The following is a 17,289-nucleotide window of genomic DNA, read 5'->3' on the forward strand; positions in this document are numbered from 1 at the left end:
TAAGGAAGCTACTGAACTTTATTAAGTACAATAAGTTATGATGCATTCTTCTAGAGTTGCCTTAAGCTCCAGAAAAAGGCATATTAAAGCCCTAAATGAAGAGAAAACAATGAGAAAAGATCAGGGAAAAAAATATAGACCAAGCAGTCCACTCTCACATAAATGGTGAATAATTGGCAGTGCCTTTCTCCAAAGTACAAGGCCAAAGTGGTTTACTACATTGGGAACTAAAGAAGTGAGCTATATTCTTAAAAACAAGGACAGACTTTGAGTTAGGTTAGGTGCCTGAATCAATGAAACGATCCCTCTCCTTGTGGCTTTCTGATACACAAAAAAAAGCATCCTTTCATAGTAAGAGAAATATATCTGAAAAGGTTAAGTGACTCGTATGAGGTTGCACTGAATTTCAGAAGTGGAGTTAAGAAACAACATTCAAATTCAAATTTCCACCCTTGAAGACTCTAAATCATGATTCAGAAATTTTTCTAAGTCATAAAGTCAACCTAGACAGATAAGTTCCAGTGTTCTCTGGTGGTTTCTATCACACTAACCCAAGTTTCTTATCACTCTAATCTCATCTTCACCATCTAGACTATACATACATATACCTTCATAACTTTCAACTAATAAAATAAAACCAAAACAAAAGGTCTACAGAACTTACCTAATTTCAAGAAAATAGACCAAATCCACTCTGAAGACAATGAGAGACTGTCCAAAAGAATGTGAATAACCGAGTAAGGCAGACCTGGCGAGGTTAAAATCCCAATGTAGCTTAAAAGAGAAATATCTACTAATCTCAGAGAGTTGTTATGAGGAAAGGGTCTATAACACAGTAGTACTTGATACACAAAAGACAATGAATGATAGAACAAACCCAGCCTTCTGTACACCACACGTGAAAAAATTCTAAACCAATGAGGACCCAAATTACAATCTTTTCTAAGAGAATAAGCAAAATTTTGTAGTAAACAAAATGGGTGCCTTCGCAGTTGCTCTATCACCTTGTCTGCTGATTCCCTTACTGGGTCCCCAAAACATTTATGCTCCACAATGGAAACAGGAAATATGCTGCTAAAATTATACGAGGGCATATTCCCCCAAGTTACAGAGAAATGAATTTAACAGAAATTACACTTTTTCATTTCAAATTTTGATAGCTTCTAAAAGGATGCTTTTAAAGGCACAGCCTTTAGGGCATTAATCTGCTATGGCCTCCTTTGCCTGGCAAAGCAAAAAAAGCAATTCCTTCTACTTCACCTTAAATAAATAAATAAGTAAATAAATAAATAGATGCTTTTAGGTATATCAGAAGATTAACACAAGTATAAGAAATGTATCTAACTGAACACATATGCATATTAAATGAAACAAATGATTGGTGCCCTGTGTTTCAAAACTCCCACATATCCTATAGAGAAAAATCAGTGAATCACTAGACCATTCTCCCCATACTTATTGTCCTGCCAGTGACCTCTGCTTATACTCCCCTTAGATTTAATAAGATTCCAAATCGGATCTCTTCTCACACCCACCCAGCCCTCTAAGGCAAGACAGCCTTGGAAAGATGTCTGATTAAAAAGATTCCTCACTGCTGCTACCAGAGAGGCAGTACGTGGAAACTGCCTTCTGAAAGCAGATTGCCTTAATATCGTGCTGTGAACTGGTACTGACTGTTCACAGTCCAAAAACAAATGTTAAAACACAATTGTTTTCTTTCTATAAGTAATATAGAATTCCTTTTTTTTTCTTTCCTTCTTTTCTTTTTTTTGGGGGCCACAACCACGACATGGAGTCCTCAGGGCAGGGATCAAACCCGCACCACAGCAGTGACCTGAGCCACAGCTGTGACAACACTGGTTCCCTAACCCACTAAGCACCAAGGAACTCCTAGTTTTTTGTCATGTTAGGAACACAGGTTCGTGATAAAGCAGTAAACTGCCATTTTGAAAACACTACCTCATCCTCATCCTAATATGAAGCTCAAAGATAATTGACAAAAATAGTGGAAGACTTTTTAAAATTCTTATGTAAAGATGGAGTCCACAGTAATTTGGCTACAACTGAATTTTAAGCGATTTTTCAGAAAGCCAGATATGCAATATAAACTATTTGGAGCTACAGGGAAACATCAAAATGTTCTTACAAGACACTTTCTTGCTCTTACGTCACAATTACTGAATAAGGTAGTACTGAAAATCACTGTATTTCATTGGATATGTTTATTTTTTATGGATTATATCACCGATCCTGCACTCCAATCACAAATGAATTAGTTTCACATAAACAGTTCTAAGCTTACACTTTTAACCAGAAGTCCTGCTTCTTAACAAAGACTGAACTTAGGATTTTCAAATATCTGTTTCAAGTAGCCACATAATATAACTAAGAAATTAAATAAATTTAAATCAACTCTCATTAAAAGGCCCATAACACCTTATTCTAAGACCCAAAGGCCTCAAAATCTAGTTGTTTCATGACCTTTGGCACCAAAACCTAACCTGAACTTACCTAATGGCAAAACTTAACCTGAACAAAACAAAGAATGATCTTAGCTTTTATTTACCCCACTTATTTTGACTAGTCATATTTCACTATATAAATATTAATGTCTTAGATTACAAGGTACTATCTTAGACCCTACTGAGGGCATTACAAAGGTGTATGAATCATATAATTTTTCAAAAATTCACAAAGTTCTGGTTCCAAGAGTTCTGGATAATGGATCATGAACCTGTATTTAGATAAAAATCTCCACTATTAAAAGACGTTTCTAAATTCAACTTATTATTCTTCAGAGATCCAAAAAAAATTAATGTATTATAGGTCTACACCATAATAAAACTTGAAGTGGTAATGGTCCTTTACATAAAATGAACTAAATATATCCCACATATATATATATTCTTAATTATAGGACTATAAGTGACAAGATTTCAGTTCCCTGTTTTTTTTATTATAGAAACTGAAAACTTGCACTAAATTTTTAAGTACTACCACATTTTCTAAACCTAGGTCTTCAATATAAGTTAAAAATAATTTGTTAAAATGTCAACCAGTTTTGCACTCCTTTGGCAATAACCAGTGATCTCAAGTCCACACAAATACTCTTATAAAATCAGTATACTAATAGGTAAATTGTATGAAGCAAAGCCCTGAAATTTTACTTTTTTTATATTGTATCAAGTAATCCTATTCCTGGAAATGAGTGTATAAATTATTTACTATGAGGATAATCATTTGTAGAAATTATTACTAATATTATTTAGACAAAGAGCACTGACATTTCACCAGACTTTATGAGCAAATGTTTTTCCTCTCAAAAAATTATAGATTAATACATTTTATTTCTCCAAGTAATTTTAGGTTTATAAAAAACTGAGCATCAAGTAAAAGATACATTCCCTCTCCACACCACCACTCTTAATTTCCTCTATTATACACATTTTTCATTGGTATGGTATATTTGTTGTAACTGATGAAAACTAAATTATTATTAACTAAACTCCCTAGTTTTACATTAGGTTCATTCTCTGTATTGTATAGTTCTCTAGGTTTTGACAAAAATATGTCATGCACCTACCATTAAAATATCATACAGAATAGTTTCACTACCCTAAAAATCCTCTGTGTTCCACTCATTCCTCTTCTGTCCTCCCACCAACACCTAACAACCACTGATCATTTTACTGTCTCCATAGTTTTGCCTCTTCCAGAATGTCATGTAGGTGGAATCATATGGTATGTAGCCTCTTCAGATTGACTTCTTTCATTTAGCAATATGCATTTAAGATTCTCCTATGTCTTTCTATGGCTTGACAGCTGATTTCTTTTTAGCATTGAATCGTGTTGTATGGATGTATAAGAGTATATCCATTCACCTACTGAAGGACATCTCAGCTGCTTCCAGGTTTTGGCAATTATGAATAAAGCTGCTATAAACATCATGAGCTGGTTTTTATATAGAAATAAGTTTTCAATTCAATTGAACAAATACCTAGGAGCTCAACTGCTAGGTCCTATGGTAAGAAAAACACCAAACTCTCTTCCAAAGTGGCTTTATTATTTTACATTCCAACCAGCAGTGACTAAGAACTTCTGTTGCTCCACATCCTCATAACTGGTGTTGTCTGTGTTTTAAATTATAGCTATTCTAATAGATGTGTAATGTTATCTCACCATTATTTAAATTTATAACTCCCTAATGAAATTATGATACAGGACATCTTTTCATATGCTTATTTGCCATCTGTATATCCTCTGCAGTGAGGTGTCCGTTCAGATCTTTTCCCCAATTTTTGACTGCGTTGTTTGTTTTATCATTGAGTTTTAAGAGTTCTTTGTACATTTTGCACATAAGTCCTTTATCAGACATATGTTTTATAAATATTTCCCCCTTATGTGTGGCTTTACACAGAGTAGAAGGTTTTAATTTTAATAAAGTACAACTTATTTATTTCATGGACCATGCTTTTGCATTATCTATAAAACCACTGTCAAATCCAAGCTACAAATTTACTTTAAATTACAAAAATTTTCAAGGAAATTAGCTGAACCAATTTCTTAGGACCTAAAAAGGAAGAGTATATAATATCCCCAGCTAGAGTTTTCAAAACAGTATTTATGAAAGAGGAAAATAAATTTATAAAATATTAATACAAATGCCTTATTTCACTTTTATCTGTTAATGACAGATGACATTCCCAAAATACGTCATTCTGAGATACAACTCTGCCTTCAAACTCTTTGGTTCACAACAGAAAACAGAGACAGTACCATGCCAGTATTTTCATATATTCAGAAATGAAACATTTATTTAAAAAAAGAAAAACAATTTGGTCAGGAGTTCCTGCTGTGGCTCAGCGGGTTATGAACCTGATTAGTATCCGTGAGGATGTGTCTTCAATTCCTGGCCTCCCTCAGTGGGTTAAGGATCTGCTGTTGCTGTGAGCTGCAGTGTAGGTCACAGATGTGGCTTGGATGCTGCATTGCCGTGGCTGTGGTGTAGGCCAGCAGTTGTAGGTAGCTCTGACTCGATTCCTAGCCTGGGAACTTAACGTATGCCACAGGTGTGGCCCCTTAAAAAAAAAACGATTTGGTCTATTTTACAAAAAGGAATTAATTTAAAAAAGATAAATTTGACCTTTTTCATCTATTTTAATATAACTGCATGTTAACCTCATTACAGCCATCAAAAATATTTTTGATTTGCCATTTTGCCAGTTCAATTTTTAACAAATTAAAAAAGTATTCCACTTTTGCTTGAAAAAGTGACAGGGGTAGGGATGTAACTCTGGATTAAGTTTAGATGGTAAGAGAATTTAATTCCTGGTGGTAAGCAAAATAAGCATTTTAATTTCAATTTTCTTCTTATATATAATTCACTGATGAAGCTCACCTAGTAGAAGGATTTAGGGCTTCTCAAAAATCAGAACTCCCACCCAGGACTAACAGTCTAAACCCTTCAAATCCTGCAGATTTCTCAAGATACATATGGAAGAAAAGATAGACGACAATGTCTACTAATTTAATAGAGCTATACTCAGCATGTGAAACAACACTCTTGACTACTTTACCTTATTAGCCAAGGCACTCCATAATATGCCCTGAAATTATTTTTTAAAAGAAGATTTTATCAGAGTTCTCCTGTGGCACAGCGGGTTAGGGATCTGGAATTGTCACTGCGGCAGCTAAGGTGGCTGATGTGGCACAGGGTTGATCCCTGGCCCAGGAACTTTTGCATGCCACAGGCACAGCCAAAAAAAAAAAAAAAGATTTTTATGAGCAGATACTTTTCCCAATGAATTCCTTAAAAAGCAATAACATTTAGTGAAACCAACAGAGCTTCATTTTTTCATTATTGGCAGTATTTATTTATAGAACTCAATATTCATATAACTTTTCTCTCCTTTAGGTCATCCAATTTATTAAAATTTATCAAAATACAACATACTTCCAAAGAGTTAAGCAGAATTATCATGGTAGTAATTATTACTGAACATAAGTGACAGTCGTATTCCATTTCATATTAAATTTTTCTATCTAAAATTATTAAATACCTATTGCATACCAAGCAATGTGCTTAGCACTAAGGATACAATGGAGCAAAACAGACCATCCCTACCCTAGTAATAAAGTTTATCGCCTTGTGCCTATTGAGGGGAAACTGAGAAAAGGCAGCACAACATTTACGTCAACATGGGAATAAAGGAGTCAAAACATTGAAGTGTGGGCAATAAGCCATTTTGATACCAACTTTCTGGACTATTATAGAAAAAGGGACAAAAGACAGGAAAAAAAAAAAAAAAAAGAGTTCCCGTCTTGGCACAGTGGAAACTACGAAACATGAGGTTGTAGGTTCAATCCCTGGTCTCTCTCAGTGGGTTAAGGATCTGGTGTTGCTGTGAGCTGTGGTGTAGCTCGCAGATGTGGCCTGGATCTGGCGTTGCTATGGCTGTGGTGTAGCCTGGCAGCAATAGCTCCGATTAGACCCCTAGCCTGGGAACCTCCATATGCCTTGGGTGCGGCCCTAAAAAGACAAAAGACAAAAAAAAAAAAACAGAAGAAAAAGGTGGCAAGAGACTTGCCATGCCATAAAACCCAATAAATAGCATGTCTTCCTACAGTGCAGGGCATTTATGGCCATTTTTGCTACATATAACATATATATTACTTGACAACCTAAAAAAATAATCATATTACTAACCCATCCATTCTTCTTCTTGGCAAATTTTTATTACCATCTAAGTAGCTATTCAAAAATAATAAAAATCACTGAGTAAAAAAAAAAAAGAAAATGCATAATAAAGTAAAAAAAAAAAAAAACACTATCACTAATAATAATAAAAATCAGGCCTCCATTATACCCTCTTTGGAATAGTCACCTATCCTCTTTGGAATAAGTTTAGTCACCTAAAGAAATACGATTTTTGGGAGTTCCCGTCGTGGCGCAGTGGTTAACAAATCCGACTAGCAACCGTGAGGTTGCGGGTTCAATCCCTGGCATTGCTCAGTGGGTTAAGGAGCCGGCGTTGCCATGAGCTGTGGTGTAGGTTGCAGACACGGCTTGGACCCCACGTTGCTGTAGCTCTGGCGTAGGCCGGCGGCTACAGCTCCGATTCAACCCCTAGCCTGGGAACCTCCATATGCCGCGGGAGCGGCCCTAGAAAAGGCAAAAAGCCAACAACAAAAAAAAAGAAATATGATTTTTTTCAAATTATGTTCCCCAAATAAAGAACTAGAAAAAAAATCCGTATATCCATCATATATGATCTCCCTCATCTTCCAAATATTGTCGAATTTCAAGCTTAACAGATGCATCAATCCACCCCACTAAAAAATTATCTGTATTGCCCTTTTCCTCAGGCATTAATACAGTAAAGGTAATTTTGAAAAATTAATTTAAAAACAATTAGAGTACCAAAAATAGAGGAAAATATTTCTTCCAAGTTGTATAAAACTGAATATTCATTTGAGTAATAAAAAAATAAAAAATTTTAAAAAAAATTTTAAATAAAAAAAACTGAATATTATCTACTTAATATAGCACAGTAATAATACTCATAGCAAAAGTCTGAGGACTAATCAATGCTATAAAAATACTTGTACTGAAATAATATACAAAAGCCAAGCACTTTTTTTATGTTCATACACGCCACAACAGTTGGAAAGGATAAGCCAAAGCACATTATTCTAGATTTTGGGTTAAAAGGCTATTGATATTTCTATGTTTTTCACATCATCATCAAGAATGACTCCGCTAAAATCCCTAATCAAAAAATGAGCATAATTCACATCCTAAAGTAAGAGGAATTTAACAAACACTTCAAACAAAGAAGAATAATAGTATTTCAGATAACACTTTTGTTTTGTTTTGTTTTTGCTTTTTTAGGGCTGCACCTGCAGCATATGGAAGTTCCCAGGCTAGGGGTTGAATCAGAGCTACAGCTGCTGCCCTTCGCCACAGCCACAGCAACACAGGATCTGATCTGCGTCTGCAGACCTACATCACAGCTCACAGCAACACGAGATTCTTTACCCACTGAGCAAGGCCAGGGATGGAACCTGTCTCCTCATGGATACTAGTCAGGTTCATAATCTGCTAGGCCATGACGGGAACTCCAAATAACACATATTTTTAAAGAACTTAAGAGTAAAGGTTTTTTGCATATTAAGATATGTTTACATAGACATTCTTCTATCATAAGCTAGTAACTTAATATACAATACACACTTAGGATGAAGTTCATCATTAAAGTGACAAAGACTCTTCTCCACTTAAGCAACAGCTGCTCAAATGATGGCTACAACAGTACCTTGTACTTCATGCAAGCATAGTACCATTGTCTATTATAATCTAAGTGGCAGTACTATTTGCTTTCCTGCACACTGTTTCATAAGCCTGGTGACTAAAATAGAGGTTACGAGTTATGGCGCAATTAACTTCTTAGGAAAAAAGTAAATATTTCCTTAAACTAATTTAAAAAATTTAAGGAATTAGTTTAAGGCAGTATTTTCCTCCCCTTTAACACCTATAATCAAATTAAAATGTACAGACTATATGTGGAAATACTTAATATATATCTTGGAATGTGACAAAATCCAAGTCCCCTACACCTTCAGAATACAGTGCTAAAGATCATCACCGAAAGATTAAAAAAAAAAAAAAATCTGCCCGCCAAAAAGGCAAAACGAACTCAGATATGAACTAAAAAACCAAAGAATTAGGTTATTATTCTTAGCCAATTAGGCATCAAAATAGGGAAAGAAAAGTCAAGACTGTGTCCTAACTGCAGAAATAAGGCTGCAGAGTTTGCTAAGACAAAAAAATTTAAGTCAACTTTGTGAGGAAGCTGACAAGAGATAAGTGGTCAAAAGAGGAATGTGGCATGATCTGCTGGACTCCAAGATACTCAAGGAGGTAAATCTTCACTCCACTCCTCTTGTCTACTTCCAACTCACAGAGAGACACAGGGCAAGGTGCAGGAATCAGAGCCAAGGAAAAAGAAAGAAAGCCCAATATCTCAAGTGTCAATCTCAAGCTAGTTCATGAAACTTGACCTAGAAGGAAAGCTTCCAATTATCTAAAGTAATGAAGCCCAATATTAACCTACAAACTGATGAACTTTCTAAAGGACAGTACAACTTAAAAAACAGTGATATACTTTTGATGAATTCTGAGGGTTTTCTTTCACATATTCTTTCTGACAAGCTGTTTTCTCAAATTTGATAAATAAATCTCCTTTTTTATGGCCTCAATGTAATAAGATAAAACAAGCATAATCTTAGTTTCAGCTCTGCCATAAAACAGCATACGGGGCTTAAGCAAGTGTCTGGGCTTCAGTTTTTTCATTTGTATACGAAAACGTGTTGATCAATTTGAGTTAAATGAACTCTGGATTCTAAAGTAATTATCCCATAATTCCTTATGATGACATCAAGTTGTTTTGTGTAATAGCTCCCTTTAATTGGAGAAACACTGCCTTAGATTGAAACAGTAGGTATATCCTTCAAGCAATCATTCACCACATCAATATTGGTGAAGACAGTACTATGGATTCATCCCCACCCCAATTTGATCACTTCACACAACCTTCAGCATGACAAACCCATCACTACCTACTTATTAATTTACTTACAGAGGAAATGGGTAAACCAAGCCCCACTGTGCTGAGGACAGTGGATGTGACGGTACTGTCATGGTACGGGTACTGGATGCTGTTGTCTTTACAGAAAAAGCCTCTCTGAAATGGATATATTTGGCCCAAATTTAGAACAGCCATAGGCATGGAAGCTGTTAGGGAAGGGAAAAAAAGACACACATGGTTAAATTCAATTCACTTCATTAGGAAGTAAAGCCTACTGAATGGGATGCACATTTTAACCATATTTGCCCTTTCTGAAAAGGATCACTACTCCATAATATCCAAGAGTAAAGACAGAGGAAACCATGCAGCATCAGCTTGTCCATATCAGCCCCACCTTCACCAAGTTTAAATTCTCTTACTTGCGTTGACCTCTGATTTCAGAGACAATCTATAAAAGAAACCCCCAGGAAAAGAGCATAATTGGCCAATGAAAAAATAAAGTTGAGAAAACGGGAAGGTTTGTATTTTATATTTTGTAACTAGTACATTTTAATTGAACCACTCAATATACTAAATATGTTTTTTTTTAAGTCGAAACTCCAAAAAAGGTCAAAACTCAGTAAATACATTTAATAATCAATAAGACATCATTATTGCCAAAGGTAGTGAAGGAGGGGGGAATATATAAAATTTTGTTTCATATTAAAATTTAAATTAATAGGCTTAAAAATCAGAAACCGTAAGTATATCTGATAACAAAAACAGAAACAAGCCCTTTGTTTTCCAAAGACAAATTAAAAACGTTTTTTATTAGCCTGGAAGGGCTACAAAATCACTTTAACAAGTTATACAAGAAAAATGCTCCTTTGAAATTTTTTACCCAAATAAAATGAAAGACCAAAGAGAAGTTAAATAAATTAGTAGCATCTTAATATGTTCAAATTCACCATACTTTTAGGCTTTGTTTTATACAATTCAAATATTCAAGCATCTAATTACTATATATTTGATATTAGGCTATGTCACACATGGAGGAGACAATTAATGTAAAACAGACACTTGCTTCAAGAGCATAAATTGTACATGTAGAAACAGACTGCATACTCAGGAAATAGTTTTAAAAGTAATAGCAAGGGAGTTCCCGTCATGGCACAGCAGAAATGAACTCAACTAGGAACCATGAGATTGAGGATTCAATCCCTGGCCTCACTTAGTGGGTTAAGGATTTGGCATTGTTGTGAGCTGGAGTGTAGGTCACAGATGCAGCTCGGATCCTGCATTGCTGTGGCTGAGGTGCAGGCCAGTGGCTATAGCTTCAATTCGACCCCTAGCCTGGGAACCTCATATGCCATGGGTGCAGCCCTAAAAAAAAAGAAAGAAAAAAAAAAAGTAATACCAAGATAGGAGTTTCCTGGTGGGCTAGCAGGTTAAAGATCTGCATTGTCACTGCTGTGGATTGGGCCACTGCTGTCATGTGGATTCAATCCCTGGCCTAGCAACTTCTACATGCCATAGGCATGGCCAAGAAGAAAAAAGTAATACCAAAATAGATTTCTGAGGGGTGATGAAATTGCTCTATATCTTAACTGTGATGGTAATTCTACAACTCTACATACTTCTCAATTCATAGAACCATACAATGAAAAAAGTAAATTTTACTATATGTAAATTTAGAGAGGAATAACAATAAAAGAGAGAAAATATAATAAATTTCCAAAATGGTATAAAAGGTCCTATAGGAATTCAGAGGTCAACGTAACTGCAGAAGTTAGAAAAGACTATTAAAAAAAGGCAACTGAGTTGAACTTAAAACAGCAGGTAAATCACAGGCAATAAGGAGGTGCTCAAGGATAGCAATTAGTGGTAGAGGGATGCAAGGGTAGCAAGAGGTCATATCAACAAGTGCACAGAGAGAATGAGGAAGGAGTTTTCCAAGATACACAACAATTTACAGCCGACATGTACTGCATGCTCACACATGCCAGGCTTTAGGCTACACAGAGTAACTCAATCATACCTCAACCCTGTGAAGTAGGTACTATCACTTGCAACTTTTCTTTCCCCATAAAATTATTATGAGGCTTAGAGAAATACAGAACCTTGCTGGAACTAGTAAGTAGTAGAACAGGATTACAACACAGGCTATCTTGTTCTTAGAGTCAATATATGACCCCCATGGAGGTAAGTATTGGCTAAAGTAACAGAACTGTAACAAGGTGATCTGGATGAGGGGGATTTGTCCTTTCAAAAGCTTGTTTAGTACACGTTATGCCTGTAATAAAAACTCAATGAAACAAATTTTTCTTTTCTGCTGATTTCTCTTAATTCTGCAATTATGTGGTTTTTAATGGGAGGAAAAGAACTTGAGATTTTTGTTTAACAAAAAGAATCATGTTTTTAAAATACTAGCCTAAGAAAAGATTTGTCCTGTAAGAAACAAAATATTGCTGTCCTCTCTTGCTCAGGGTTAGTAACAGAATAAAATCAGGGGTTTTGTAAATTAACTTTTTAAAAAACTAGAAAAGAGAGCATTTAATACTGTTTTGCAATAGTCTAGTAATTAAGTGATAAGCAATGTATTGACAGTGAAAGTAGAAAGAGAGGAATGAAAGAGTGTTCTGAAAACAGAAACGACTCATTTTGACAACTGCTCCAACTGTTGCAGCAGACCTGAAGATGACATTCCGGGTTTTAGGAGTAGGGAGAATGATGATCCCATTGATTAAAATGTGAAATTGGGACAGGGAGCTGGTTTATGATGGATGAAAATTAGTATTTAAAATACTGCCTTTGAGGTGATTTGGAACCTTCTTTCACCATTCCCCACAAAGCTCTCAAAGCTCCATCACACTGAACCTGAACATACTGTGTTTTCAAAACCTAGGTACCTATATATATGTTCAGCTCTCTGTTGGGGATACCTATCTTCTCATGTCCACTTCAAGTCCAAGGCATGCACTCTCCATCCCATGGCATCCTGGACACACATCCATCACACTGTGTTTTTGGGTTTTGTTTTGTTTTGTTTTTTGGTTTGGTTTGGTTTTATTTTGTTGCTTTTTAAAGCCGCACCCGCAGCATATAGAAGTTCCCAGACTAGGGGTCAAATCAGAGCTATAGCTGCCGGCCTACACCACATCCACAGCAACACAGGATCTGAGACGCCTCTGCAACCTACACCACGGCTCACAGCAATGCCGCATCTTTAACCCACTGGGTGAGGCCAGGGATGGAACCTATGTCCTCATGGATACTAGTCAGATTCATTCCTGCTACACCATGACAGGAACTCCCATCACACTGTGTTTTAAACTGCTTTTTGCATTCTGTCAGAAACCTGAAATCAAAGACTATATCCTTTTTGTATCCTTTGGACCAGGCACACAGCTGACTTTCAATAAAAATTCACTGAATGGCTAAGGGATTGTAATTCAGGATAAAGATCACAAGTAAAGCGAGAAATGCAAATTGTTGGCATTAGAGCCAGAACAATGAAACAGTTCTCAGAGAAAGCCTCAAGTCAAAACTAACAGTGATAAAACAATCAGGAAAGGATTAATATCCACAGTGAAATCATGAAAAGAGACTGCAGGAGAGAGAGGAAGAAAGGATGATTACATGCTCTAGAGGGCAGGGGCCGTATCTGTCTCATTGAGCAGAACACATTGGCCATTCTTTAAACACAAGAATGAATAGTAGAGAAGTAAAATAATGCCATGCAAAAGTCAATCAAGTCTATACCTACGTAAATATAGGACATCAATGCTAAGACATCAAGGAGAGTGAACACAGAGTAAAGACAATGAGGTCTGAGGAAAAGAGTGTCAAATATATTCCATGAGAGAGTATGTTAATAGCACCTCCACGAAAACAACAGTATCTCTATGAAGAAATTTCAAAATGAGCTTCAATATTGAGTTGTTATTGTCTCAGCATGAATCTCTTTCAAGTTAAATAGCACAATGATTTCCTCTACTGCTCATCTGATTTACACACACACATACTCCAATGGACTGAATTGTACCCCCCAATTCTTATTTTCAAGTTCTAACCCCCAATTTTACTAAACTTGGAGACAGGACTTTCAGGAGGTAATTAGACCAAATGAGGTCATAAAGGTACAGTCCTAATACAATAACATTTGCAGCCTTATAAGAAGGGAGAGAGAGTCTCTGCCCATGCACGCATCCAAGGAAAGGCTGTATGAGTATACAGCAAGAAGGTAGCTGTCTGCAAGCCAGGAAGAAAGCCCTCAACAGAACCTACATGTTGGCACTCTAATCTCAAATCTCAGCCTCCAGAACTCTAAAAAAATAAATTTCTGTTGTTTAAACCATCTAGTCTATTGTGTTTTGTTATGGTAGCCCAAGCTGACAAAGACACACAGACATACACACATACAGAGGCATAGCCATCCCCCTAGAGTAAACAGACACCTCCACTCTAAAAAGCAATGAAATATTCTCTATCTACTATAGAAAACATTTTCAAGGTAATTTTTTTTGTTTGTCTTTTTGCCTTTTCCAGGGCCACTCCCATGGCATATGGAGGTTCCCAGGCTAGGGGTCGAATCAGAGCTGTAGCTGCTGGCCTACACCAGAGCCACAGCAACACGGGATCCAAGCTGTGTCTGCAACCTACACCACAGCTCCCGGCAACGCTGGATCCTTAACCCACTGAGCGAGGCCAGGGATCGAAACTGCAACCTCATGGTTCCTAGTCGGATTCGTTAACCACTGAGCCATGATGGGAACTCCCTCAAGGTAATTTTTGAAAGTACTAATAGAGAGTTTTGTGTCCAAGTTAATGTTACAGAAAGATTTTTCTCAAAATAAAGCCTTTCACAGACAGGTATATTCTTTCCTTAATATATAAGGGATACAGAAAGTATTTTTTGACCCCAATCATAATTATAGGAAGTCACTTTTTAAAAGTTTAACCTTGCTAATAAACACATTTCTTAACTATGTTATATCTGCTCTTAGTGCATCTCTTCTAAGCTACAGGGAGGAAGACAGATAAAGGAATGAGAGAGCCAACATGACAAGATTTGGCAGGAAGAAGCCAAGAGAATAAACAGAGCAACCCCACTCTCCTCCTGCCAGCGCTTCCCATTGCTCAAACCCATCTAGAAGCCAAAGGGCAAAGTGAGCCTCCTCATATTGAGGGCAGGGTGGACAATGATGAAAGCAGGTCCACACAGGGAAAGAGAAGTTCTCCAGAACCAAGAAGCAGAAGGTAAGACCAGTCAGGGTCTCAGCATGGAATAGAAAGTAACAAAAAGTAGATAACTCAGCAGAGTTTAATAAAGGAATTATTTACAGAATCTATATTGAGACTATACATTAAGAAGTTTGGACTTTATTCTGCAGGTAACAGAATACACACAACCCAATTTGTGCTTTAGTGGAGGTGGAAAAGACTCTTGAGAAGAACTGTATAAAAGAAAAAGCAATGTGAAGTTAGAACAGAGGTTGAGTACAGAGGCAAGAAATGCTAGTGTATATGAGAGATGTTGATGGCCTGAAATAAAGAATGAACAGTAGGAATCGGAAGAGGAGACAGTTCTAAAAATGTTTAGGAGGGGAGTTCCCCTCTTGGCTCGGCATAAACAAATCTGACTAGCATCCATGAGGATGCAGGTTCGATCCCTGGCGTCACTTAGTGGGTTAAAGGATCCAGCATTGCCGTGAGCTGTGATGTAGGTCACAGACAAGGCTCAGATCCTGTGTTGTTGTGGCTGTGGTGTAGGCTAGCAGCTACAGCTCCGATTTGACCCCTAGCCTGGGAACCTCCATATGCCACTGGTGCAGCCCTAAAAAGACAAAAAAAATTTTTAAATAAAAATAAATAAATAAAAATGTTTAGATTTTTCCTATAGGACTATGAAGCGTGTCTCAGTATATGTATATACGGATGTGTCTCTCTCTTAAACACACACACACACGGCACATACCTTTGGACTCTGCAGAATGCATTTTCCATTTTTCCTTTACCCTAAGTATATTACTGTCTGACAGTCTTCCCCTCCACAATCGTGCTTTACAGTAAGCACTTCAAGGAATATTTGCCAAATGAATAAAGGAACCAATGAATAAACAAGAGAGCAAAAGCCTCTAAGGCAAATAAATAATAATCTTGTATAACCAAAACTTAGGTCCTGAAAAGTTTTTAAGTCAGCTTTCTCTCCACAAGACTCAAGTTTAAATAAATAAAGTTAGAAAAAAACAACAAACAAACAAACAGGTAAAACTGGTTGACAATCTTCAGTCCAAAAACATGCTAGGGAAGAACTTCCAATTCTGTATTCTAACAATTTATTTCTCAAGCTTTTCTGCTGGGAACAGAAAATGCTAACAAAGATAAAAAAGACTGATAAATCCATGTTAATTGCTAAAAGAAATTTATGATTCACAAACTCCTGGAATCTTGAAGGCAATTTTTGTACAGTTCAGCATTACCTCCAAGCAAAGCTTCGGACATGCCTAGTACAGAAGTACTTCTCTTGGCAGCACCCCTTATTCAATGAAAAAAGAAGCTGGGGCCCCAATTCAATATTCTTTATTGATTTATCAAAAATGGAAGTCCACAAATGCCTGGCAAGAAAGCAGAAGGCTCCAATTCCCAAATGAAGAGCACAAAGCAATAAGACTTCAACATAGGACTTTACAAATAATTAACAATCAGCTCTAAAGCCGTTGTTTCCTAATCTCTTCTTTACAACTTCTAGAAACAATCAGAAATAAAATCTTATCACAAAGCACACAGTTACATATCCTACTCCATAACAGAAGTATTAAATTCCCAATCTCAGCATCCATTCAAAGTTAGCAAAGGATTTTGTTCCAGAGTCCCATGCAAAATGTTTCACATACTGTACAACTTTACAGTACATACTATACTGTGCATGCTCAGTAAAAAGGATAAATCATAATGTGGTCTCTTATTCACTAGTAAATATCTACTCTTACCAGAAGCACCTAAAATAATTGGGGGAGCCCAGCTTAAAGTGACCCCGCTAATCTTGTAGTAATTTATAAACCTGAATCACAAAATCACAAAATGCAAATACAATTAAGAGAAAGGTTTGCTTTATAGTGAACAAAAACAACAACAACAACAGTTAATCATCTTCCAGGGCCTTTCTCATACATGTCCAAGAAGAATAGAAACTAACACATATTAAGCACATATTATAGGTCACTATCATACTAAAGCAGCTGCCCATACACTACAACTACATATTATCTTCATACAAAATACATTTATATTTTAGACGTCCTACCATAAAACCTGGAAAAATTTAGACCTAATTAATAAAATTTAAACTAAATAATAAATAGTATGAGTATGGATCATATACACGGAAGTACATGTATATGTATATATTTAGTAGGCAAAATAATCTGGTAAAAACAATATTTAGTATAATTTCATGTATATAAAACAAATTACTTGCATTTCTGACTAAGTATATATTAGAAAGCCTAGAAGAATATATAACCAACTTTTAAGTAGTTATCTCCAGATGGTACAAATCAGATAGAAAACTCATTTTCTACTGTATATACTTCCATGTTTGAAAATTTTAAAAAACAAAAAATCACGATCATTAATTCTGACTTTTTGGTTTCCTGAAATTACATTATACATGCAATAAAACTGAAAAAAAGTCCTAGCTAAGGTAAAGAGATTGTCTGAA

The 17,289-nt window shown here is 36.1% G+C and overlaps 2 protein-coding genes across 6 annotated transcripts in view; both read right to left on the reverse strand.

Moving 5' to 3' along the window:
- The window catches only part of PLPP1 (phospholipid phosphatase 1), a 137,158-nt gene that overhangs the window by 52,195 nt on the left and 67,674 nt on the right, over nucleotides 1-17,289 (reverse strand). For 3 of the 5 annotated variants that reach the window (XM_003483822.4, XM_013984779.2, XM_013984777.2), the window contains one exon: nucleotides 9,639-9,793. The exons of the other annotated variants lie outside the window; for them this stretch is intronic. In XM_003483822.4, the coding sequence (XP_003483870.1) occupies nucleotides 9,639-9,793 (155 nt within the window). The remainder of the gene's footprint in view (nucleotides 1-9,638; nucleotides 9,794-17,289) is intronic. 5 annotated transcript variants of the gene reach the window in all.
- The window catches only part of SLC38A9 (solute carrier family 38 member 9), a 219,253-nt gene that overhangs the window by 16,987 nt on the left and 184,977 nt on the right, over nucleotides 1-17,289 (reverse strand). The window contains exon 15 of the transcript XR_002339779.1: nucleotides 9,639-9,793. The gene's annotated coding sequence lies outside the window, so the exon portion shown is untranslated. The remainder of the gene's footprint in view (nucleotides 1-9,638; nucleotides 9,794-17,289) is intronic.

The sequence above is a fragment of the Sus scrofa genome, chromosome 16 (assembly GCF_000003025.6).
Source record: "Sus scrofa isolate TJ Tabasco breed Duroc chromosome 16, Sscrofa11.1, whole genome shotgun sequence".
Lineage (NCBI taxonomy): Eukaryota > Metazoa > Chordata > Mammalia > Artiodactyla > Suidae > Sus > Sus scrofa.